Genomic DNA, 24,671 nt, shown 5'->3' with positions numbered 1-24,671 from the left:
TGGAGTGCTGAATGAGATCTCAGTTTTGTAAATTTGTATTTTAGCTTGTGTTTTTAAAGCAGAATGGTGAGTTAATTGTGTTTTACCTTTTGCAAACAATAAATGTATTTAAATTTTTAAAAATGCCATTTTTATGCCACCCTCTGTTGATGAAGACAAAAACCTCTACCAAGGAAGGCTTACAAAAACACAAATACCAGAAAAGAAAAGAAAAAAGAAATCCTTGAAAAACATATTTTAGAACTCAATCACATGAAATGTCGTTCCTTTATTGATCTATTAAAGCAAAAAAAAAAACCCCATTCAGAACAAAACACAATGTCCTGGAATGGCAACTTCCAAATAGGTCAAACCAGTTCACCAGTCACACATGAATGGATGAGCGTAATGCAACAAATAAACAAAAGTCCACATTCCAATGCCTATTCTGTGTGTGTGTGTGTGTGTGTGTGTGTGTGTGTGTAAATGGCCTGGAACATCAACTTTCCACCGAGCCACATGAAGCCAATTTGTGATTTAGATGATTGAGCTCTAATGTCAGAAACATTCAGGCCACTGTATTCCCAATTACCATGTAGAGATGTGAGAGCTGGATAGTGAAAGAAGCAGACAGAAAGAAAATCAACTCATTTGAAATGTGGTGCTGGAGAAGAGTACTTAGGAGACCATGGACAGCCAAGAAGACAAACAAATGGGTTCTTGAACACATCAGATCAGGGCTCTCCTGGGAAGCAAAGATGATCAAGTTGAGACCATCGTACTTTGGGCACATCATGAGAAGGCACGGATCACGAGAAAAAACAATAATGTTAGGAAAGGTCGAAGGTAGAAGAAAGAGAGGAAGACCACAAGCCAGATGGATAGACTCGATCAGGAGGGTTGTCGGCAGGGGCTTGCAGGGTCTGGGCAGGGCAGTGGAGGATAGGGATTCTTGGAGATGTCTCACCCACGAGGTCGCTATGAGTTGGAACCGACTCGAGGGCAGCTAACAACAAGAACAACAATGCAATATGTTTTTTAAAAACCTGCACAGAAACCACATTGACATACCCATTCCATAAGATCCATATTTTGGAAAACAACCTGGAGCACCAATGTCTGTATAGACCAAATCAACCATGGTCACCAGTCTTGGATACCTTGATGGGAATGGTGCAATAAGACATAAAAAATTCATTTTGGTACCTGTTCCGGGTACAGTATAAAAGTCCATGTTTCAAAGCAGCCCAGAAAGCCAGCTTTCCCAGTAAGGACACCAACTTGGTTGCCCACCTATCTATGTGTAGATGAACTAATGCAACAAGCCAGAAAAAACAAATAGACAAAAACCTCGCCTAAGATCTGAAGTGTCTGGCTTGGCAAAATATTCCATAAAGCATCCTGGAATGCCAGCTTCCCAGCACCAACCAAATTCAGACACAATGTGATACAAGTGGTGCAAGAAGCCATAAAACCACCAATGAAATCACATCTGTTCATTTTATTTTTATTTTTGGCAGTCTATGGCATGATACAATTCTCCTTCAGGACTGCATTTCAAATAAACTCTCTTCCTGTCGTTTTTTTTCACTGCCCAGATTTTGCAAATACACAGAGATATCAGAAGTACTATAGTATGGATGATCCTGATGTTGGTATTTAAGCATATGCCTTTACACTTCAGGATCTTGTCTAGTTCCTTCATAGCTGCCTTTCCAAACCTTACTGTTCTGGTTCCTTAACTATAGTCTCCATTTTGCTTGATGTCTGATGCAGTGGATCCGCACACTGCAGAAATAATCCAGTTTGACACCACTTTAACTGCCATGGCTCATGCTGTAGGTATTCTGGGATTTGTAGTTTTGTGAGTTATTTAACCGCCTCTGTCAGATGGCACTGGTGCCACAACCAACTACAAATCCCAGGACTCCATAGCAAAGAGCCATGGCAGTTAAAGTGGTCTCAAAGTGGATTATTTCTGCAGTGCAGATGCAGCCAGAGAAGGCTAAAAAGCTTACAAACTACAAAACCCAGAATTTCATAGCACTGAGCTGCAGCAGTTAAAGTGGTGTCAAACTGCATTAATTCTGCAGTGTTACCACAGGCTGCATCCGCACTGCAGAAATAGTCCGGCTTGACACCAGTTTAACTGCCGTGGCTCAATGCTATGGAATTCTGGGATCTATAGTTTTGTGGGCTATTTCACCTTCTCCGTCAGAGAGCTCTGGTACCACAACAAACTACAGATCCCAGGCCTCCATAGCCTTGAACCATGGTAGTTAAGGCTGTGTCAACCTGGATTATTTCTGCAGTTGAGCTGGACTGATTCACTCAAGGAAGCCACAGCTTCTCTCTTTCTTTCTTGTGGTCTTATGCCACAACAAACTACAGTTCCCAGGATTCCATAACACTGAGCCATGGCAGTTAAACTGGTGTCAAACTGGATTATTTCTGCAGTGCGTATGCAGCCACAAACTGTCATCGTTTCCCTTAAAAAAATGGTTCTTAATTCTCATTTAAGACTCTGGCCATTAGGGGGCAGCAGAGAGTCACCCAACTCAGACGAACAAAAAAAAACCCCAGAAACGCAAACGGAGCCTCATGAGCCTCGGAGGGACCCGTAGTCAAGGAGTGACGACAAAGCAGTGAGAAGACTGAGAAGCAGAGGCTGTCATGGCCACCGGTTCTGGGCCTCTTCTTCCTGAAGTCCCCCGGAGTGGATTTCTCGTAGTGGGCGGAGGAATCGCCGGAGTAACGTGCGTCGAGAGGGTAATAGCTCTCGCCTGCGAGCTGCGGTCCGCTCTCGGTCTCCTTCCCTCAGCTCACCTGACAGCTCTGTTGCTTGGAGACGGCACTTCCGGGTTGCTTCATAGATTTAATAATAGCAGAGTCAGGCGTCGCGTGCTGTGCTTCCGAGTTGAATTCAGATTGCAAGTCTGACATACAGACCACTTTAACTGCCCCTGGCTCAGTGCTAGGGAATCCTGGGAACTGTAGTTTATTGTGGCACCAGAGCTCTCTGACAGAGGAAGGCTGAACGTCTCACAAAACTACAACCCCCAGAACTAACTCAATAGCACTGAGCCATGGCAGTTAAAGTGGTGTCAAAGTGGATTATTATTCCTGAAGTGTGGATGCAGCCCCAGAGGAGATATCTAAACGCCTAAAGCAATCATCCATCTTGAGATCACTTTAACTGCCCTGGCTCAATGCTAGGGGATTTTGGGAAATGTAGTTTTGTGATGCATTGAGCCTTCTCTGTCAGAGAGAGCTCTGTGCCCCCAATAAACTACAATTCCCAGGATTCCCTAGCACTGATCCAGGAGCAGTTAAAGTGATCTCAAGATGGATCATGTCTGCAGTCTTGTTTTGGCCCCTCAGTGAAAGGGAGAAGTTGCTAACATGAGCATTTGTAGATTTGAGCCTCTTTTCTCAGATGTAGGGACCAGGAAATGGCATCTCCAAACCCTTGAACCATTCAGTGCCACCTATAGCCTTTTTTGTGGGTTTTTAGGGCTATGTGGCCATGTTCCAAAAGGAGTTTGTTTCTGTGGCTGGCATCTCCAGAGAATACTCATCGCAGTATAATTCAGCTGAATGTTAATCATGGGTGAGGGCAATAGATGAGTTGTTTAAAACTCCCTGAGTGTCTGAAGGGACATGGATCTAGCACTAGTTTCAGAAACTGCCTCTGAATGTTAACATAAAAACTTTTCTCTCTTCTTACTAGCTGGCTACAGAGTTTCCCACCGACGATATTTTATTAGTCACAGCATCTCCGGTTATAAAAGCAGTTGTGAATTACAGACAGGTAAGGTGAATTTAATGCTGCTTCTTTGGGATTTAGGGGATTATGCAGTTCCTTACAATGGAGTTTCTCACACGGGAGGAATTTCTCTTAATTTCGAATGAAAAGAAAGTGGGACCAGAACGCATTCACTTGAATTCACTAGTTCAGCGAATTTACGTGAATTCGAATTGCGTTCGAACTGACTTCCCATTGCCCAAAAATAGCTTGCCATTGCCTGAAATTGTGTGTGATCACTTCTCACGCAATAACGTGAAACCTCATGATTGCGTTTGGACTGACTTCCCATTGCCCGAAATTGCGTGTGGTAGTCTATCACGCAATAATGTTAAACCCCATGATTGCATTCAGATTGCTATTGGATTATACTTCCAATTTCCCTTGTCTGATAACATCCAATGCTGGCACAGTCCACTTCTTGGATCAGCCATCCACCTCAAGCTGCCAAACCCAGGTGTGTGGAGGGCCGAAGCATCTCATAGCCAGTATCCCTGAAGGAATGGCCACTGAGACTCCTTGCACAAGGCTTCAGGAGTGAACCAGAATCAGAGGCCAGGGCAAAGGAACTGGTGTGGTGAGTAGGGATCAGAATGCTGCTTTGGGATTTGAGAGCTCCAGCATTTCATCTCCACACTGAGCCCTGAAAATGAGTGGCTGGCTTTAGGCAATTCTCCTTCTCTCTCTTTTTCTCAGCCTGATCTGCCTCACAGAGAGGTTGTCATGATGAGTGGAAAGAAAGAGAGCTGCTTAGATTGCCATTGAATGAAAGGTGGGATATAGATGTAACTATGGACCTTATCACACGGCGGCACTTACGTGGGTAAAATGTTGCTGAACTGTTGCAGAAGCGCAAAGTTGGGATTGTCCGTCACGCTTCTAAAATGGAATCGAGGCTTCCCGCTTTGCTTCCATCGATGAAGCGTTTGCGGAAAAGCCTTTTTTTCAAATAACGGGATATCCTAGTATTCAAAAAATGGCTTATCCATGAACACTTCATCGACAGAAGGAAAACGGGAAGCCTCAATTATGTTTTAGAAGTGAGATGAAGAGTTCCCCCTTTGTGCTTCTGCAACAGTTCAACAATGTTTTACCCACGTAAGAGCCTCTGTGTAATAATCCCCTATGGTCCAAAACGCACTGCTGAAGTAATCCAGTTTGAGACCACTTTAGTTGCCCTGACTCAGTGCTAGGGAATTCTGGGAAGTATGGTTTTGTGAAGCATTTAGCCTTCTCTGTCAGAGAGCTCTGGTGCCACAATAAAGTACAATTCCCATGATTCCCTAGCACTGAGTTAGGGCAGTTAAAGCAGTGTCAGAGTGGATTATTTCTGCAGTGTGTTCTGGACCAGAGGGGAAATAATTGTTCCGTTCATTATAAACTCCCAAAGTAGTTGCAAATTCTAGCCAGGGATGGCAAATGGCCTCAAGCAGCTAGTTGATTGCAGGATCTCACCTGCTTTGGTTTGTTTGATGAGTGAGGGGAAGGAATTGACAGTGTTTGCATTTGTGTGATGTGTGGCTTAGTGATGAACACTTAGAACAGAACATTTTTATTGGTACAAAGATGTGAGAAATGACACCAAATTAAATCTGGAAGGGACAGATTTTAAATCTAAAATTTAAGGACGTTTGGATGGTGGCCAGAAAGAGTGATAAGACGCAGTCAGCAGGTAGAACACTTAGGGTAGGACAATATATCCATCCCAAGCTCTCCTCTGCTAGAGCTGCTGTTTTTGGCAAGAGCCACCTTCACTCAGCATTTTGGACATAGAAAGCTTGGGAGTCTTTATCATACTACATTTACTTCTAGACTAGATTATTTTAAAGTGTGCTACAAAAGTCTGCCTTTGCAAACAGGTGCAAACTTCAGTTTATCCAAAATAGAGCAGCTAGACTTTTGTTTGGCATTTATGGGTTGTATCGCATAACCCCAGTCTATATATCAGCTCCATAGGCTTTCTGTTTCTTTCCAATACTAGATAGTATCAGTACTTTCCAAAGTACTGATGCTACCTAGAAATGTCAAAATCTTAAATGTTTTAGTACCGGTCTACATTAAGAACAATTTGTTTCCATATTGACCTTCCTGAGAATTTAGTTCAAGTTGCAGCATAATGGTTTTCCTCTCTACCTCTTGTCCTTGCAACAACTGTGAAGTATGCTAAACTGAGAGATGAAGAGAATGGGAAGCTAGGATTCTGCACTATATAGCCTCTTAAAATAATCTATACTGTGCATCTCCTGCACTTTACTTCCAGTTTATTTAAATTCATTTATATCCTGTCTTTTACATCAGATGGTATACATGGATTTCTGAGATGATCCCCTATCCCAGCCTCTGACAAGAACAAATTGGATTTAATGTTAGCAAACAGCTCATCCTGTCCTAGGAAAGCATGTTTATACATATGCTCAAGGCAAATAGTATGAAGACAAGTGCACAGATCTGTTTTATGATACAATAATTGCAATTCCAATAGGAAATTATATTTGTGCTGCTAAAAAGAAATAATTGTTACCATGTGATGTAGCCAAATTAATCTTTTTACCAGCAGCATTCTAATTCCCCCCTCCATCATTTTGTTTTGATATTTATGAAAACTCATTATATGCCATATCATACACTAAATAATGACTGTCCTAAATAGTTGGTTGATAATTTATCCATTATGAAGATTGTCTAATGTATAGTGGTAGATCCTGACTGGAAACTGGAATAGTACTCAAAGTGGTTTATTCTTTTTAACAGGTCTCCAGAACTTTAGAAGAGTTTGATGTTGAGGAACAAGCAAACCATGTCTTAGAAAAGCGCTACCCTAACATTAAAGTTATACAGTCAGCTGTAAAACGACTGAAAAGTGAAGAACATGTAAGGGGATGCTTCATCTTTACATCTTCCTGAGTAATGCAAAATAATTTTCAATCTGTTGTTGTAAAACATAGATAATTTAAATTTAATTATTAAGATTAATAAGTGTTGTTGACAGTGCAATTCTGAATGACATGCTCTATATGCTTACTGGGCTGATACATAAGACAGAAGAATCATGGACAGCACTGTTTGACAGAACAAAAATGCTTTCCCCTGTAGTAAGATCAATACATCTCTTTAATAGATGGTTTAGCGCTTTGGGAAAATAGAAAGGCCAAACTAACTATGCAATATTAGACTTGTGATTGAATCTTCTGACGTCTTTCATCAAAGAGAAAGCTACTTTGGGAGAACCAGTTTGGATTGAGGCTGAGGGAGGGTGTTATTTTCTCCCTCTTCGAGCTGCTAAAACAGAGAATTAAGGTACAGGTGAGAGACAGCATAACTTGAACGACTGGTGTGATAAGAAAATGCTGCCCCCTTAGGGTTGCCATAATTCTCTACTAAAAACCGGGACAAAATGTAGGACAAAATTTAGACCAAAATATAGGATAATTGTAGGATAAAATTTAGTCCAAAATGTAGGACTTTTAAGGTCCTCCATTTTTCTTAAATGTCCTACATTTTGGGCTAAACTTTATCCTACAATTGTCCTATATTTTGGGCTAAATTTTGTCCTATGTTTTGCCCCAGTTTTTAGTAGAGAATTATGGCAACTCTATCCCCCTCCCCCTTGCACTGCTCTATTTCTAATTCACATCCCCCCTCGATTTAAATGAAATAAAAGAGAAAGAGAGTTCTGATCATGGATCTCTTATATCATGCATTGCTTGCCTCCCAATATAGCTGTGCAATATTCTGGAAAGAACATTCAGGGTTGCCAAGTTAAATAATGGACAGGGCTCTTGTGATTTATTAGTTGTGTAAAAAAGGAAATTCCAGCAGGTGATACATACATGCCAAGCAGTGCCTGCTGAAATTCCCTCTCTTACACAACCATTAAAGCTACAGAAACCCTATCTGCTATTTAGTCTGGCAGCCCTAATTCAGGGTATAAAATGCAAAGTGATATCCAATTCATTATGTATACTGGGGCTTCTTTGCATGTGTGTATAACAGAGGATTTGATGGGAGTTATTCATGCAAGAAGAAGGTTGAACATGGGAGAAATTAATGCACACATATTAGGGTTCCCTTCCCCTCTCAGAATTTGAGGGAGTCCTCCAGAGCAGTCTCTGATGCAGGATAACAAAAATGCAGTCTGAAGAAAATACTCAGGAAGCTTGAAGAAACTCCTGGTGCACCATACAGGGTTAATTGGATATCGGCCTTGGTCTTTAAATTTGAAGTGACACTTGAATTAGGAGGAGAAATTAAGTTTATTAAATGACACAAGCTGCTAAAAATCCAGAGTCTAACCTAGCACTTTCAATAATGTGTTTTTCCCCCCACAAAGATCCATACTGCCACCAAGAGGAAACATTTAAGCATTGGATTTGGTGCTTCCCACCCATGATACCATGAACGTTCATATTTGCTCCTATCACTTCATAGATAAGTCCTTGACCTAGAAACCAGGGAGACACATAAGGCTATTGAAGGAGTAGTTTCAAATAAATAATTTCAGATGGATTGTTTGTGAGCAATCAGCATGGTGTAAAGCAGCTTGGTGCCTCCAGATATGGTGAACTTCAGCTCCCTTTAGACCCACCCCACTTGGCTAATGGTCAGGACTTTGGAGAATTGAGTTCAGAATTGCCTATGGCTGGGAAAAACTGGCATAAAGTGTTGCATACTAGAAGCAATTGCTGTCCAGTACACTTTAGAAAGCACTCTCAACAGATGGGTTACTTGGTTCAATACCAATTTTTCTAACTTCTTTTGTAATCAAATATTTTAATTCCTCAAATGTGGCCAGCATACAAGAAAAAGCCAATCTAGAAATATACAATCTGGAAAATGTTATAACAGCTATCTCTTTGAAAACTCTGTCAGTATGTCTGTTGTGTGATAGTATTATACATATCAGTTGTTCTGCCTCCTTGAATGAGGATAGACTCATATCATTGTGTATCTGGAGACTTAGCAATAGGGAATTTGCCACCCCTTTCGAAAAGTGACCTTTAGAGGGAACTTTCTAAAGATAATAAATAATCATATATTAGAAAATAACAATTTGTTAGTGGTATTGTAAATATAATGGCTGTTGTTGCTTTGATGAAATAAAGTTTAGGTGGTAGATGGAAACATAAATCCACATCTAAATGCCATATGTTAGCCAGATGTACATTCATATCTACATTGACAGTCCAACACTACTAAATGACAATTCCATTTTCAAATACCTTGAGAATGGGTTTGGTCTGACTGGTAATCATTAGCTTTGCCAGCAAAACTGGCAACAAAATGTATCACCACTCCATAAAAGATATGGTCTTTTGAAGGAAGAAATATGCTTTTATGTCAGTTGTTTTCTATGATTTAAACAACAATTTAACAAATGATTTGTAAATTCATTTTCGTTGAATTATTTTCTTGTTCATTAGAGTCTTTGAACCAACTGAACTTGCTTTGATTAGGCTATTTACACAAATCATTCCCTTATTTATCTCCCATTTTAAATCTGGTTGCAGAAAATAGTTACAGAGGCTGACAAAGAATATGTTTATGAAAAACTTTGTCTGTGTGCTGGAGCGAAGCCAAAACTGATTATTCAAGAAAACCCATTTGTGTTGGGAATCCGAGATACAGACAGTGCTGCGGTAATGTTGTTTGTCTTTGTGCTTTCAAATGTATCACAATTGAGAATATTGTCAGAAATGGCTAGGAATGTGGCAATACTTTGCTCAGCTTTCTTCTTTCAAATCTTTATAGGTTTATATACTGTAATGATTAAAAATAGTGTAAAGATGGGAAAAAATACAAAATGAGCAAATGAAACCATCAAGGGACTAGAGTATCTTACTTATGAAGATAGGCTCAATGCATTTGGATTATATTGTGGAGGTGGAGAAATTATTATGGTGGAGAAAGCGTCTGTTCTCATGGTTTGACCTCATTGGCAAAGCAAAATACCTCTCCATACATGATCTATGCAGTTAGTTCCAGAAAGATGAAATTCATGTCCTCTAATTTGCATCCTTTCAAATATGGATTAGACCAGTGATGGCGAACCTTTTACGGTTCACGTGCTGGAGGCAGGTCTTCTACCCCCAGGATGGGGGCTGGGTGCCAAGGGCGGGGCTTTCACCCTCCAGGGGGTGGGGCTTCTGCCCTCCTTTTCCTGGCCTCCAGCTGTCCAGAGGGAGGGAGTCTCTGGCTCCTCTCCTAGCATTTGCAAGCCTCTGAGGGTCCCTTTGGGACTCTCGGAGAGAGCAAACAGGCCTCGGAGGACAGCCGCAGTTTGCCAGCTTCTGAGGGTCCCTTTTGGGGCCGTCAGAGGCTGGCAAACAGGCCTTGGAGGATGGCACCCAGCGGCGGGAGCTATTGGGCTCTGGCTTCTGCAATTTGCCAGCCTCTGAGGGTCCTGGGGAGACACCTCAGGACCAGCAAAGGCCTGTGAGGCAGCCCAGGAGCCAGCACGCCGCCATTCCTGAGCCTCCCCATGGGCCTTTCCTCCCTCAGAGCTCTCTCTCTGGAGGGAGCCCTGGGTAAGGAAGGCCCCATGAGGCAACCCAAGACCCGGCACAGAGCCGTCCTGAGCAGCCCCATAGCTGTTCCTCCCCCAGAGTTCTCTGTCTGGAGGGAGGTCTGAGGGAGGAAGGGCCCGTGAGGCAGCCCAGGACCTGGCACAGAGCTGTACTTGGCTGCCCCACGGCCATTCCTCCCCAAGAGCTCTCTTTCCAGAGGGAGCTCTGAGTAAGGAAGGGCCCATGAGGCAGCCCAGGACCCAGCACGGAGCCATCCCGGGCTGCCCCATGGCAGTTCCTTCCCCAGAGTTCTTTCTCCAGTGGGAGGTCTGAGGAAGAAAGGGCCTGTGAGGGAGACCATGACCGGGCACGGCACCATTGCTCCACCTCATGGGCCTTTCCCTGCCCCCAGCTGTCTTTCTGGAGACAGTTGGAGGCTGGGAAAGGTCTCTGGGGAGGAGCAACTGGCACGCGCCGGTCGCTCCTCCTCCTCCCCCCCGACCTTTTCCCAGCCTCTAGTTGTCTCCAATAGGCAGCTGAAGGCCGGGGAAAGGCTGGGAGGAGGAGTCAGATGCACCGCGTCTGGCTCCTTCTCCCCAGTGCCATTTTCTGCCTTCCTGCTGTCTCTCAGAGACAGCGGGAGGCCCGAAAATGGCGGGGAGGAAAAGGAACGGGCACGCGCGTCCCTCTTTCTCCTTTCCCCAGTGCACGTGCCTGGCGACACGGCCCAGAGTGCCACTTCTGGCACGTGTGCCATAGGTTCGCCATCACGCGATTAGAAATTCTAACGGGAAGATGGGCCTGTCAGCTACTGCTAAGCAGTCCATAGACCTACCACTTGTATAAAAACTGTTCCTAAAATAATCTCATATTACAAATTGTGAGCTAGGATCAATCTCTAAACTTTTCCTGAAGAAGACTGGTGTGGTTTTGTATGTCTGTGTTTTATCAGCTTGCTAAAAGTAAAAAAAGAACATCCCTGGACAGTGGAGGCAGGGAGCCCTACAGCACCGGAGGGAAATGTGAATTATGGAGAAAAAGAGGGCCACAGGGAGTGGGAGAGGATTTTTATACATCCTTACAGTCCAGGCAAGCACATCACACATAACACTGTTAAGAGGGTAGTTTTATTTAGATATAGGCCAGAATTCAGATAGGAATAGCTGTATGTGTAAGTGTCCCTTACAACTACAGAGGTCTTTTCTCATGTGCTGGAAAGGTTGGTATTACCGTCCTCTCCAAGCAACACTCAAAGCCTCTCTTCCAGCCTACTTTAAAGCCCCCAAACCATCTCATACAGGCTTTTGTGCCGCAATGTAAACAGACATGATTGGAGAAGCATCTGGTAATCCCTCCCTCCATATGCTGGTGGACCCCAGCTGATCTCAGCACCAATGTGACTGTTGTATGTCTGGATATGGAGGGATTGCCAGACCTTCTCCAATCTTGCCCGATCATGTTGCAGCACAGAGTGCCTTTTATGAGACAACTTTGGGGCTTTAAAGTAGGTGGGATGGTATATGGGTCAACACAGCATAAGATCCACAGGCATTTCATTACACCATGCTGAGATGTTGAACTGAGGTAAATCAGAGCAAATGGTGAGTTGGGTCTTCAGCACTTGAAAGCTTAGGAGCAACTTCCTCTACTATTTGACCACTTATGTGAGATTCAGTTTAGTCTGTCTTGAAGACAAATGGAGCATACTTGGTATCTAAAGCATGTTCATAAGGACTTTTTTGTTGCAAATGCAGGATTTTCAGAAACGTTTGGCAAAAGCAAAAAGAATAGTCATTGTGGGAAATGGCGGCATTGCACTTGAACTGGTGTAAGTAAGCTCTTTTTTTGGTTGAATGGATTGAAGAACTTAATGTGATAAATAACTAATTTGTGCTGCTAGAATCATAGAATCATAGAGTTGGAAGAGACCACAAGGGCCATCCAGTCCAACCCCTTGCTATGCTGGAAATCTCCATCAAAACATACCCGACAGATAGCCATCCAGCCTCCATTTAAAGACCTCCAAGGAGAGAGAGTCCACCACTCTCGAAGGAAGTGTGTTCCTGCCTTTACTGTCAGGAAGTTCCCTCCTATTGTTGAGATGATCTCTTTTCCTGTAGCTTGCATCCATTGTTCCGGGTCCTAGTCTCTGGAGCAGCAAAAAACAAGCTTGCTCCCTCCTCAATATGACATCCCTTCAAATATTTTAACAGGGCTATCATATCACCTCTTAACTTTCTCTTCTCCGGGCTAAACATCCCCAGCTCCTTAAGTCATTCCTTATAGGGCATTGTTTCCAGACCCTTCACCATATTAGTCGCCCTCCTTTGGATACACTCCATTTTCTCCTCATCCTTTTTAAATTGTGGTGCCCAGAACTGGACACAATATTCCAGGTGTGGCCTGACCAGAGTAGAATAGAGTGGCGCTATTACTTCCTTTTGATCTAGACACTATACTTTTATTGGTGCAACCTAAAATTGCATTAGCCTTGTTAGTTGCCACATCTCATTGTTGACTCATGTTCAACTTGTGGATGTGGTCCCACATCCCTTTCACATGTAGTCTCGTTCAGCCAGGTGTCATCCATCCTATATCTATGCATTTCATTTATACCATATATATACACTCAAGTATAAGTCAACCTCATGTATACGTCGATGTCACGTTTTGGGGCCAAAATTATGGATTCTGACATGACCCATGGATAAGTTGAGGATAAATCTTAGGGAGACTGCTGGGTCAGAGGAGAGCCCGCACTTCCTCCTTGTCTCCAGCCTGGAGTCAGAAGACAGGCTTGAGGGGGAAGAGCCCACTCTTCCTCCTTCTCTCTTTAATATTTCATAAAATATTAAAATGCATTTTTAAAACTCATTTTTAAAATTTATAAATCATTCAATTTTTTAAAAAAATTATATTCATACCTTTTAACACTTTTGTATTCTTTTTGTTTAGTATTGTTTTTAAATTTATTGTTAGCTGCTTGAGTCCCTATTATCAAGAAAAAGATGGGATATAAATGAATATTAACAACAACAATAATAATAATAATCCCTAACCCTCACCATTTGCTTTGTTCTCCTATCTACCTACCACTTTCAGCTATAAGAATGGTAACTGAACCAGTGTCTCTTCTTTTCTTTTTAAAAATTTCCTTTTAGGTATGAAATTGAAGGTTGTGAAGTTATTTGGGCCATCAAAGACAAAGCAATTGGAAATACCTTCTTTGATGCAGGAGCAGCTGAATTTCTGATTCCAAAACTGAGTGCTGAAAAGCCAGAGCCTCCTCTTGCTTGTAAAAGAACAAAATATACAACAGCAGGTAGAGTCTCCACTACAGTACATGACATTCTAACTGGCTCGTGTGTGTATTCAGGATCTAAAATTGTGTGGAACCATCACATCAGCCCAGTGCATTCACTTCCAATATTTTTGATCTGATCTAACATATCGGTTGAATCTATGTACTGGGAAACATTGTGAAGAAGAACCCAAAATCCCAATAGCATGTCACATAGCATATACAAAGCAGATATTTTAAATGTCATAAATAATGGCATCAGGGTGTGAAATGGATCTTTAGTAACTTTGTTAATGTTCCAATGGCTTTACTATATTAAGGGTACTTTTTAAATAAAATGCTCTAATTTTCACTCAAAAAGAAAAGGAAGTCATATTTTACAAAAGGATATCAGCAGTGGTCCCTGGGTTTTCAAGAGAATGCCTCTGAAGGGAACAGAAAAGAAGAACATTAGCACCTGAGCCCCTCCTCTATGACACTTTTATATGGTTATCTTAAAGAGGGTTTTTTTTTTTCCCCTTTCAGAAAGTAAGATGGAAGAGAGAGCCACAGCAGGATCCGGAAGAACTGGCAGTGCCCTAGGCCCTGATTGGCATGAAGGCATGCAGCTTAAGGGGGCCAAAGAGGTATTGTTTTTTCTTTAATAAATTCTGGATTTCTCCTCTGATCAGTGATCACTTGAGGCAGTCTGTTGGTGAAAAGAGTAACTCATATAAACTATGAAATCCAAGCAGCTTATAGTGCAATAATATTGGTGTTTAATGATAAAATTAGAGGGGTATTGGTTATGAAAAGCTTAGTAGAACAATATTGTCTTTCTCAGCTGTCTGGAGGATAATAAAAGGAAGAAACGAGCCAAATCTTCCTGGAAAGGGAGTTCCATAACAATGGTGCTGCTAACAAAGGCCCCTGTTTGGAACACTCACCTACCTCCCCTATCAAAGAAATGGGAGAATTAGTATTTAAGTGAAAAACATATTACTTTTCTTTCAAAGCCTCATTTGGGCATTCAGTTTCATGTAATTAACAATCAGATGATGAGGAGAGCAAGGTGGCATCCTCTGAGCCTGACCTGAAATGTTGTATTGCTGTTTCACTCTGTCACTCTGTCACCTACATTGTGGAGGGAATGTCTGAAGGAGGAAGCCTACTCTTAAGTAGTTATACATACACACACACAAACACATCAGTACCAGTGATAGAGAGCCCTTTTGCATCACAGGGACAAATTTTAAATATAAAGCAGGTTCCCTTTCTTCAAACATTTCCCTATAGCACTTGGCTAGAACTGATGAGTGTGGCCCCACATTCTACCTTAGGCTTATTTCTCAGTTGCTTTGATACTGGTCCATCAGTTACCAGCATCATGTTACTCACTTAGGTATGCGTGAGTGCAGTTTACTTATGCCTAAGTTCTTTTTTAGATGGGACACAGAGGGCTGTTGATTTGCCCTTATGCTCTTTCCAAAAACCTTCCACCTCCTGGCAGCTATCAAACCCTGGAAGGATCTACATCTGTTTCTTCTTGCCAGAGGGAAGAGAAGAAGACCCCACACACACTGAATGGTGGATAAATGCAGAAGTGTATGTGCCAGAACTATGCACACATGTAGGAACTTGACTGGTGCGTGGGGAAATACAAGCACTGCAGCTGAAATGGTTTGACAGTCAAGAATTGAAAATATTGGTTTCTTCTAAAACAGGCATGACCAGACCTCACATTTCTTCATCTTGTTTCCCATTCAATCTACTTGCTTTAAAGCTGTGTTCCTACTATAGAAATCCCAGAGTTCCAAGGAAGATTACTTGATGTTCCTTGCTGAAAGAGATACACATCTTGCTGGACAATCTATCTTGGGTTCACCTGAGGAATAGATGCAGATTCTCTGTCATCAGAATGTTTATACATGTGACTCCTATATTTCACATACACCTTATCCATGTAATTTGTGTTCTGTAATGCTAAACTGGACAAATGTTGATCAGATTAGGCAAGGCAAATTTTTGGCCTGGAATAATAAAAAAAAAGTCCTCTCTGTGTTTCATCATAAGCAACATCTTGTAAAGAATGTATTCATAATTGTGGTGTTTAATGAATATAATTGTCCATCTTATTTAGCTTTCCCATAAAGTTCATATTGAACATCTGTGTGAAATTAAAAATACATACCTCCAGGAGGAATTTCTTCAGTCTCAGAAGGTTTCCTTAGCTTTTCCCAAAGCTCAGCAGGACAAGAGGAATGTGGAAACAGATGAAGGTAAATAGTACAGATTTCCTTTTTTCTTTTTTTTGTAAATGCTTCTGTAGTACACAAGACAACATGAGCTAATTGACATGGAAGATTCAGCAGACCTTATATATAGTGGGAACCCTCTCTCTAAACTGTCATTATAGCTGACAAGATTTGTAGTTGGTTGGAGAGTACAGTTCCTGCTCCCTTTCCTGCCAGATGAGGATTTTTCTGCTGTGCCATTACAAAATTACAGGAAGGAAATTACCAAGTAAAGTATGGCCTGTGATCACATGCTGATGCTTGGAATTTTGAAGTTTCATCTCTTATTTGTTTCCCAATCTAGCCCAATATTGTCCTCTCTGACTGATATCAGAGTTTCTTCCCTCACATCATCATTTGGCACCTGCTCCTTTTAACCGGTGAAGTTTTACAATGAATTTCCAGGGAGAACCTTCTGTCTGCCAAGTGTGTGCTCTGCTACTGAGCTACTGTCCCTTTCCAGATAAAATGCTTGTTGTACGAGCTCACCAAATAAATAAATAAAAATCCAGGGTTCAACTGAGAGTTTTCAGATTATTCCCTCTCAGTGACAACAGGTGAATGTTAGGGTGATTGCTTCAAGTTTTTACCCATTCAGAAACCTTTGCCATCATTCTCAGCTTGCTTCAGTTATCCTTAGTTAGTTTGGCTGTGTATTATCCCATTGACTAGGTTGCCAGGAGAGAAAATGGGACTGTATTTTTTGTTCTCTGAAGCCCACTCCCCTCCCCCAAATTAAAAAAAAAAGTGTGGATTTTTTTTGGGGGGGGGGTCAAAATTGGCTCAAACATGACAGTTCTGCATCCCCCCCCCCCCCCCCAATTCTCCAGTGTTCTCCCTCCAAAAAACAAAACATTGACTGAAAAAGAATCCCAAAAGTGATGTGGCACCACATTTAGCAGTGTCAAAAGTGTTGGTATGACCTCTGCAGGCAGCATGGGAATGACAAATGGCCCCTGCCCTCTCCATAGTTGTCCACCCTTGCACTAATTGGCTGGGATTGTCCATGTGACTAATTTGAGAAAAAGTGGATACTGTGATCAGAAGAAGAGAATAATACCAGAAGAAGAGAATAATAGCCGGCAATGGTAAATAATGGCACTAAAGTGCTAGGAGTGAAAGTTGTGATGCTTTTACAATTTAAGAAGGTTTTCGAGGACTGTTCTCCTCTCTCTCCACTAGCACTATTTTTGATGTGAAAAATGAAATAGTAACCTTAGGGAAACAACTTGAAGGCATACAGCAGCAACAACAAGATTAGTAAAGCCATGCTGATATGGACCATTATTGTGACCTGTTCTAAGGCAATCTTAATGGAAGAGGAGAAAATCTGGATGTATACCTTCTTAATACTGTGTCTTGTTTTATGATTGGATTCCAATTCTCTTACAGTGAGTCAGTCTTATGCTTGAACTTTCATTCTTTCAGAGCTTTGGCCTGTATATGTGGAATTAACCAATGGGAAGATATATGGCTGTGACTTCATTGTTAGTGCAACCGGAGTGCTCCCAAATGTCCAGCCATTCCTTGATGGTAATAATGTAAGTAAAGATTACTGTTGAAAATGACCAAAATCTGCTGTTTTTTAAATATACACTTATTCCTCGGCAATCGTGGGCTTGCCATTTCGTGTCCCTCGGTCTTTTGCGAATGGCAAGCACCAAGGGACAAAATGGCATGTGTGCCCACAGTGCACACACAGGGCTGTGCGCAGGAGCACATGGCCATTCAAGCCAATGGGGACTGAATACTTGCAATTTTTCATTTTCACAGGGGGGTCTGGAACGGATCCCCCACAAAACAGAGGGGGGACTGTAACTTGAATTACATTTTCACTGCTTATCTGTATTATTTTTAGGGCAGTGGTTCTTAGCCTTCCTAATGCCGTGACCCTTTAAGACAGTTCCTCATGTTGTGGTGACCCCAACCATACAATTATTTTCATTGCTACATGCAAATATGTGTTTTCTGATGGTCTTAGGCGACCTCTGTGAAAGGGTCGTTCGACCCCCAAAAGGGTCCCAACCCACATGTTGGGAACCACTGTTTTAGGGATACAAAATAATAATAATAATAATAATAATAATAATAATAATAATAATGCTGGCTATTTGATGTAAATTATTATTATTATTATTATTATTATTATTATTATTAATCCCTTTAAATGACTATAATTGTAACATTTAATTGTAAGAGCTCAGTCTATTTAATAGAACAATTTATATTTATGAGTGCTTTTTTTTTAACAGAACTCTTGAAATGTCACAATACAGTTGGCCCGCCACATTCACTGGAGTTAGGGGCACAGGACTTCTGTGAAAGTGAAAAAACTGCAAATAACAAAACCACTGTGTTTTTACCTGAGAAAACACCTCTCTGGGGGTCTCTAGATTCTCCAGCACAATTCTATGCTCAACACCAGCCTGAAGATGACCAAGACTGTAGGACCTACAAATGCCTAGAGAAGTGTTTTCTCTAGTAATCTCCAAGTCCTCCAGTGCAACTCTGTGGTCAGTTTCCAACAAAGTTACTCTGGATGACCTAGAAATTCCTAAAGAACCTGTGTACAATTCCTAGTTCTGATCTAAGAGCTCATATATTTTGGGAGGCTTGTAGAAGTGAGTGTGCTAGGAAAACCTTGCCTGTTACTTACAGTTTAAGATATAGACCAAGAGGTGCTATCTGTACACAATGGTCTGAATCCTATTCGTTAATCCCAACTAGAGTTGTTCCATTTAATATATTGTTGACTAGTGAGTCATTTCCACTGATCTGATCGATTTGATTTATCCTGGTTGGGACCAACTATAGGATTCAGATCTGTATACTCATTGTATTTGGACCTTGAAAGCAGCTATAGTGAATTTTCTCTGCCTCTTCTTGCCCTGTTAATTGGTTTCACTGCTCTCTGAATACCAAAGGCAGTCAGATATTCTCTACCAATCAAGAGTGCATGACTGAAACGGGTGATTGCCAAGGTATTCAGATCTTTCACAGGCCTGCCAATGAATGAGCTGGATGTTGGTAACTAAACTGAAATGAGATGCAGTTGCATCTTGATAAGCTGCCACTTTTAAAAACAGGCAGAGAAATCTTATTAAGTGACATGTTCAGTTTTCTGTGTTTTCAGTTTGCTCTAGGTGAGGATGGAGGTTTAAAAGTGGACAAATACATGCACACATCACTGCCAGATATCTATGCAGCAGGGGACATCTGCACAACATCATGGGAGCCCAGTCCACTTTGGCAGCAGGTAAAGCATGTGCTGATTGTACTTCCTAATTGTGGTTTACTTTCCTCCCCACACACTCTACCTTGCCAAAAATGCTAGAGAGAGGTCTTATAAGCCTAGCATGGGTTGAGATGTGAGGCTGCTGAGAGATGCCTGAATATTGTGGGAGCAGGGGCACTTTATTTAAACAAAACTCTACTCACAGCTGTGTTTCCCAATGTCCTGGAGGGACAAGTGAACTCAGTTCTGAGTTTTGTTCCTTGTTCAGCCAATCCTACACCAATTGCACACAAAGAGGATGTTTGGTAGAAAATAAAACCCTAAATGTGGAGAACTCCCAAAACAGTCCAGTGAGGACTAAGCATGCTCAATGGGTACAAAATGCTTACTAGCTGCATAATAAGAAATGATCAATCTGATGTTGAAGGGAAGAAAACAGAAAGGTGTATTCTGGCAGATTAGCTGGAATCCTGAGTAGAAACACTGTTGTCTTGTAAAGTCACTATAAAAGAGTGCTCTTGGGGTAAAGCTTTACTTGTTAAGTTTCCAGAATGGAATAGATTTTTAAAGTACAATAGGCCCTTCACATTTGTTAAGGGCACAGGACCCCTGTGAAAGTTCAAATAAAAAAGCACTACTTTTTTAATCTGAGAGAACACCTCTCTAGGAATCTCTAGGTCCTCCAGTGCAAATTTATAGTTCATGTCTGCCAGAAGTTGACCATAGAATCATGGTAGAGGACCTACAAATGCCTAGGGAAGTGTTTTTATAGTTATCTCTAGCTCCTCCAGTGCAACTCTATTGTCAACTTCCAGCAAAATTTCTCTGGAGGACTTAGAGATTCCTAGAGAGAACATACTAATCTGTAGTTTCCTGATGAGCTGAACACTTGATATTTGGCTATAGGAATATATGCATATCTTACCCAGTTTCCTGCACCATGATACATTTGTATGTGTTCCCTTGTTCATATTGTTTCAGATGAGACTTTGGACCCAAGCTAGGCAGATGGGATGGTATGCTGCAAAATGTATGGTTGCTGATACTCTTGGGGAACCTATCGACATGGATTTCAGCTTTGAACTCTTTGCTCATGTTACAAAATTTTTCAACTACAAGGTAATTTAATTACATTGAAATGACTGCAACACAAGAGGTGTGTTGCTGCTTTGCAGTAGCTTCCTGGCAATTTTGTATCTGCTTGGTTTAGTTCCAGGACCCTACATGGATATTCAAGCCCCATTAAATACAGTGGCATAATGAAATGGCATGGCATAGTGGTTTGAGTGTTAAACTACAATCCTGGAGACAAGGGTTTGATTTCCAGCTCAACCATGAAACGCACTGGGTGACCTTGGGCAAGTTACAGGCTTTCAGACTCAGGGGAAAACAGTGACAACCCTCCTCTGAACAGCTCTTGCCAAGGAAAGCCCATGACAGGTTTGCCTTAGAGTTGCCATAAGTCAGAAATGAAGTGAAGGCACACAACAGCAATATAAAATAGCAAAATCAATGTTTGCTTTTTGAAATTTATATATTTTTGAAATATTTTCAAGTGGATGGTTGAATCCATGGATATGGAGGGCTAACTGTAATTGCATTTGAAGGTCAGCCAACCATGTCAGCGTGTAGCCCAGAAGTATGCATTTGTAAGCATCACCATGCAGTCCATAACTTGTTTTTTTCTCTCTCCCTCTCCCTCTAGGTTGTGCTGCTAGGAAAATACAATGCTCAAGGACTGGGTTCAGACCATGAACTGATGTTGAGGTGCACCAAAGGACAGGAGTATGTCAAAGTAGTGATGCAGAATGGACGAATGCTGGGAGCAGTGTTGATTGGAGAAACAGACCTGGAAGAAACCTTTGAGAACTTGATTCTAAATCAGATGGATCTTTCACGCTATGGTGAAGATCTCCTGGATCCAAATATTGACATTGAGGATTATTTTGACTGAGCTTCTGAAAATAATAGCATCTGTGGCTTCCTATAATGTTTGATAAATAGAAGTTTTTTCCAAAAAAAAGAAAAAAAAAGAATGGGGGAGGGTCATTGCTTGTATGCCAGCATGCAAGCCCAGGAAAACCAGACACTGAAGAGTGATAGAGGACAATCGTTTATTTTATAATACAGAGTTTAAATGGAATTTACAGTGCCTTAATTTGTGAGGTTGTTCAAAAGTCACCTATTAGCATTGTAGAATCTCCTTTTCAGAGGAACCGGCACATAGCATGATACCCAAGTTATTTAGGTTAATTTATTTAAAGTGTTTGTATCCTTCTTGCTTATCAGATAGCATACCGCAAGGGTAAGTGTTTTCTTCAAACTCCACTATGGTAATATAACCAAAAAGCCAATATCCATTTTTGCTTAAAAGGTTAATGAATCCATTAAAAAAAGAAAAAAGAAATAAAACCTCTAGTGAAATAACAATAAAAATAATAAATCAACAATGCACTAAAAACAATTTAAAATGCAAAGAGCAAGTGTCTAAACAACTTACCTGAAAGATATAGGGGTGTCATGGCAACTGTCCCCTGAACAAATTTGCCAAAAAACACCCCATGATAGGTTCGCTTTAGGATCGTCTTGAAATAACTTGAAGGCACACAACACAGAGACATAAATCAGGAAGGACTGCAATTCAGAGATTAAGAGATTAATCTCTGTCCAGCATTCAGCTGCAAGCATTATCACTTCCACCCACGGCTCTGACCACATCTCTCCTGTGTTGGCATCCCTTCACTGGCTCCCTCTCCCTTTCCGCATTCAGTATAAGCTCCTGCTGTCGACATTCAAAGCCCTCCATGGACTTGCCCCTCCTTACTTATCAGACCTTCTTTCTCCTCACCTTCCCACCAGGGCCCTCCGTTCTGGTAGTCAAGGGTTCCTGTCCCAGCCCAGGATTTCCTCTGCCTCATCCCGGATTCGCCCCTTTTCACTTGCTGCCCCTCACTCCTGGAACCTTCTTCCCCCACAAGCAAGAGCCATCACTTCTTTAACCAGCTTCAAAACGGAGTTGAAAACCATCCTGTTCAGAGAAGCCTTCCCAGGCATTGCATAATTGTCGCTTACTATCTGATGTTCTTTTGTTGCCTGTTTATCAATCCATTTCCTGTATTGCTATGTATTGTATATGTATTATCCTACTTGAGAGTATGTATTTTCCCTGGAAAATGATTAACCTTCCATTTTGAAGCCAAGCCCTCCCTCCAGTCCATCTGCCTTGGTCCAGGCCTCAGAGGTAGAGAGGAACTGCTGGACCTCTTACCCTTTCCCTCCACCACTCCCTTCTCCTTCTGTGTCATGTCTTTTTAGATTGTAAGCCCGAGGGCAAGGAACCGTCTAACTAAAAAGATTGCATGTACAGCGCTGTGTAAATTTACAGCGCTTCATAAATAAAGGTTAATAATAATAATAATAATAATAATAATAAGAGTGACATAAGAGAAATCCCCATATCATCAGGCAGTGATGCCCTCAAAAGGCCCAGTCCTACAGATCTTAAAAACAGGCAGGATCATAATGAGATAGAAGGTCTTTCAGAGACACAAGCCTTAATAACTTTTGCATCTTGACCACATGTATCTTGAATACATGTATCTTGGCTGTCATCTGTGAAATGTGGGATGGTATATAATAAGTGGATTTAATATAAATAGAAGCAAGCAATAGAGGTTTAAGGTGTGGGGCAGTCATCATGTTATGAGAAGTCCTGCCTGCATTATTTGGCACTGACTTGTAAAAAAAAGAAGAGAGAAGATTATGTGAAATAAATGGCTCTCATGTTGGTCACTGAAGAAGATGAGATAAACTGAAATACATCTGGCCTTGTTCAAACTTTGTCCACACTGTTATCTGTCCATTAATACAGAGATACTTACTCTGATCTGATCTATACATATTCATGAGTATTTTAGCTTGTGAGTTCTTCTTTATTAATAAGTTTTGCCATCTTGACCACCATCCTGATGTTACTTGGTCACATGTGCCCCAGTTTTCATTTGTGAAATACCTGAAAGTATGAATCCATCCTGTCAGAATACTAGAAGTGATCATTCCAACCCGCTTCTAGGGTATGCAGTTTTTATTCATATACAGCAGGGGCAGGCACTTTGGGCAGATCCAGTAGCTGCGGCATCCCACACTGGGGTGTCATCCAGTGTAGGAAGGGGGGCTGAAAGGGCACTATCACCTCCCTGTCTGGTGTGGCTTTACACGCAAGTAAAACCAGGCAGGGCAGGGAGGAAGGGCCTGTCCCTCCCTGCTGTGTGTGGGCCTCTGAGCTGGGTGTCACCGCTCTTCTGGGATGTCACCCGGTGTGGTCTGCACCCCCCTCCCCAGTGACACCATTGTCCAGTAACCAGTCCCCCCCCCTTCCATAGGACTCTCACTGGCATTTAAAAAGGCCAAACAAAGTACAGTCAGCCCTTCTTATACACGGATTTTTTACACGGATTCAAACGTTCATGGTTTGAAAATGTTCCAAAAAAGTATAAATATCAAATATCAAACCTTGATTTTCCATTTTTTATAAGAGACACTATTTTGCTGTGTCATTAATTTAATGGGATTTGAGCATCCACTGATTTTATTATCCAAAGGGGATCTTGGAACCAAACCCCAGCATATAACAAGGGTCCACTGTAAAACAGGAAGTCACTAGAAAAAATTCAAAGTGCCTTTGGGGGAAAAAATTAATCTCAAAAAGTAAGGTGTATTTAAAGCATTAACTGTGCTTCTTGGAGGCTTCTTAGGTTTTGCCAATTTATTCAGAGCTGTTTAAAAAAACAGTAAAAACAAGGAAAGACATCACTATTAGTAGAACAAAGAAAATGATTTTGTTTTCTTTCATGCTCAGTAGTGGCTGGCACAGATAAATGACTCATTCCCATAAAAAAAGAACTTTGGGTGGGGAAAGAACAGAAACTGGAATGAACAGATACTGTCTTAAATCAATGTCTTCCTGGCACATAACTTTTAAAAACAGGTTAGATGAAGTAACTAAGGAGTGAGTGAACTACCAGGATTCAAATCCCTGTTCACGTATGGAAACCTACAGGGTGAACTTACGTATGTCACATACTCTCAGCCTTCAGAAAACTCCATAAATCAGAAATGACTTGACAGCAGAGATGAGAGGAAAGGTAAAAAAGGGGGGGGGCTTCTGGATTTGTTTTGGTAGAGAAGACTAGAGAATAGTGATTTGGTTAAGCCTACATAGTAGGTTTGTTGCTGTGATGAGAATTAAATCTTTCACTTTCAAATATGCTTCACTGGTTTATATGAGAGTTTCAGACAATATCTTCTGCTTATAACCAGCCTCTTGCTTCCCAAGTGCTTCTTTTATCTTTTTCTCCTGATGACAGAAAGTTTGCTGAGGAACAAGCGGAAACATTTGTAGAATACCATAATTGTAAGAACAGTAGGTTTACAGGTCATGTTTCAAGTCCCTAAATTATACCAGCTGATTTCCTCTGTTCGGGGGATAGTCTGTCTTCTCCATCCTGCCTTCCCTTGGAGTTGGTTCCTCTCCTTCCTTCTTTTTCAGTGCACAACTCCATCACACGTCACACAA

General features: G+C 41.5%; 1 protein-coding gene across 1 annotated transcript; it reads left to right on the top strand.

The window, feature by feature from the left end:
- Positions 1-2,616: 2,616 nt before the first annotated feature.
- Positions 2,617-21,097, top strand: PYROXD1 (pyridine nucleotide-disulphide oxidoreductase domain 1). The gene is made up of 12 exons (XM_042470865.1): positions 2,617-2,748; positions 3,710-3,790; positions 6,536-6,655; positions 9,292-9,420; positions 12,042-12,115; positions 13,449-13,609; positions 14,114-14,214; positions 15,708-15,846; positions 17,290-17,402; positions 18,995-19,117; positions 20,078-20,215; positions 20,802-21,097. The coding sequence occupies exons 1-12, from the start codon at positions 2,653-2,655 to the stop codon at positions 21,048-21,050; spliced, it is 1,524 nt and encodes a 507-aa protein (XP_042326799.1). The 5' UTR covers positions 2,617-2,652; the 3' UTR covers positions 21,051-21,097.
- Positions 21,098-24,671: the final 3,574 nt, after the last annotated feature.

Source organism: Sceloporus undulatus, chromosome 5 (assembly GCF_019175285.1).
Source record: "Sceloporus undulatus isolate JIND9_A2432 ecotype Alabama chromosome 5, SceUnd_v1.1, whole genome shotgun sequence".
NCBI classification, from domain to species: Eukaryota; Metazoa; Chordata; class Lepidosauria; order Squamata; family Phrynosomatidae; genus Sceloporus; species Sceloporus undulatus.
Note: the sequence above shows the minus strand (reverse complement) of the source record. Positions and strands in the feature narration are given on the sequence as shown.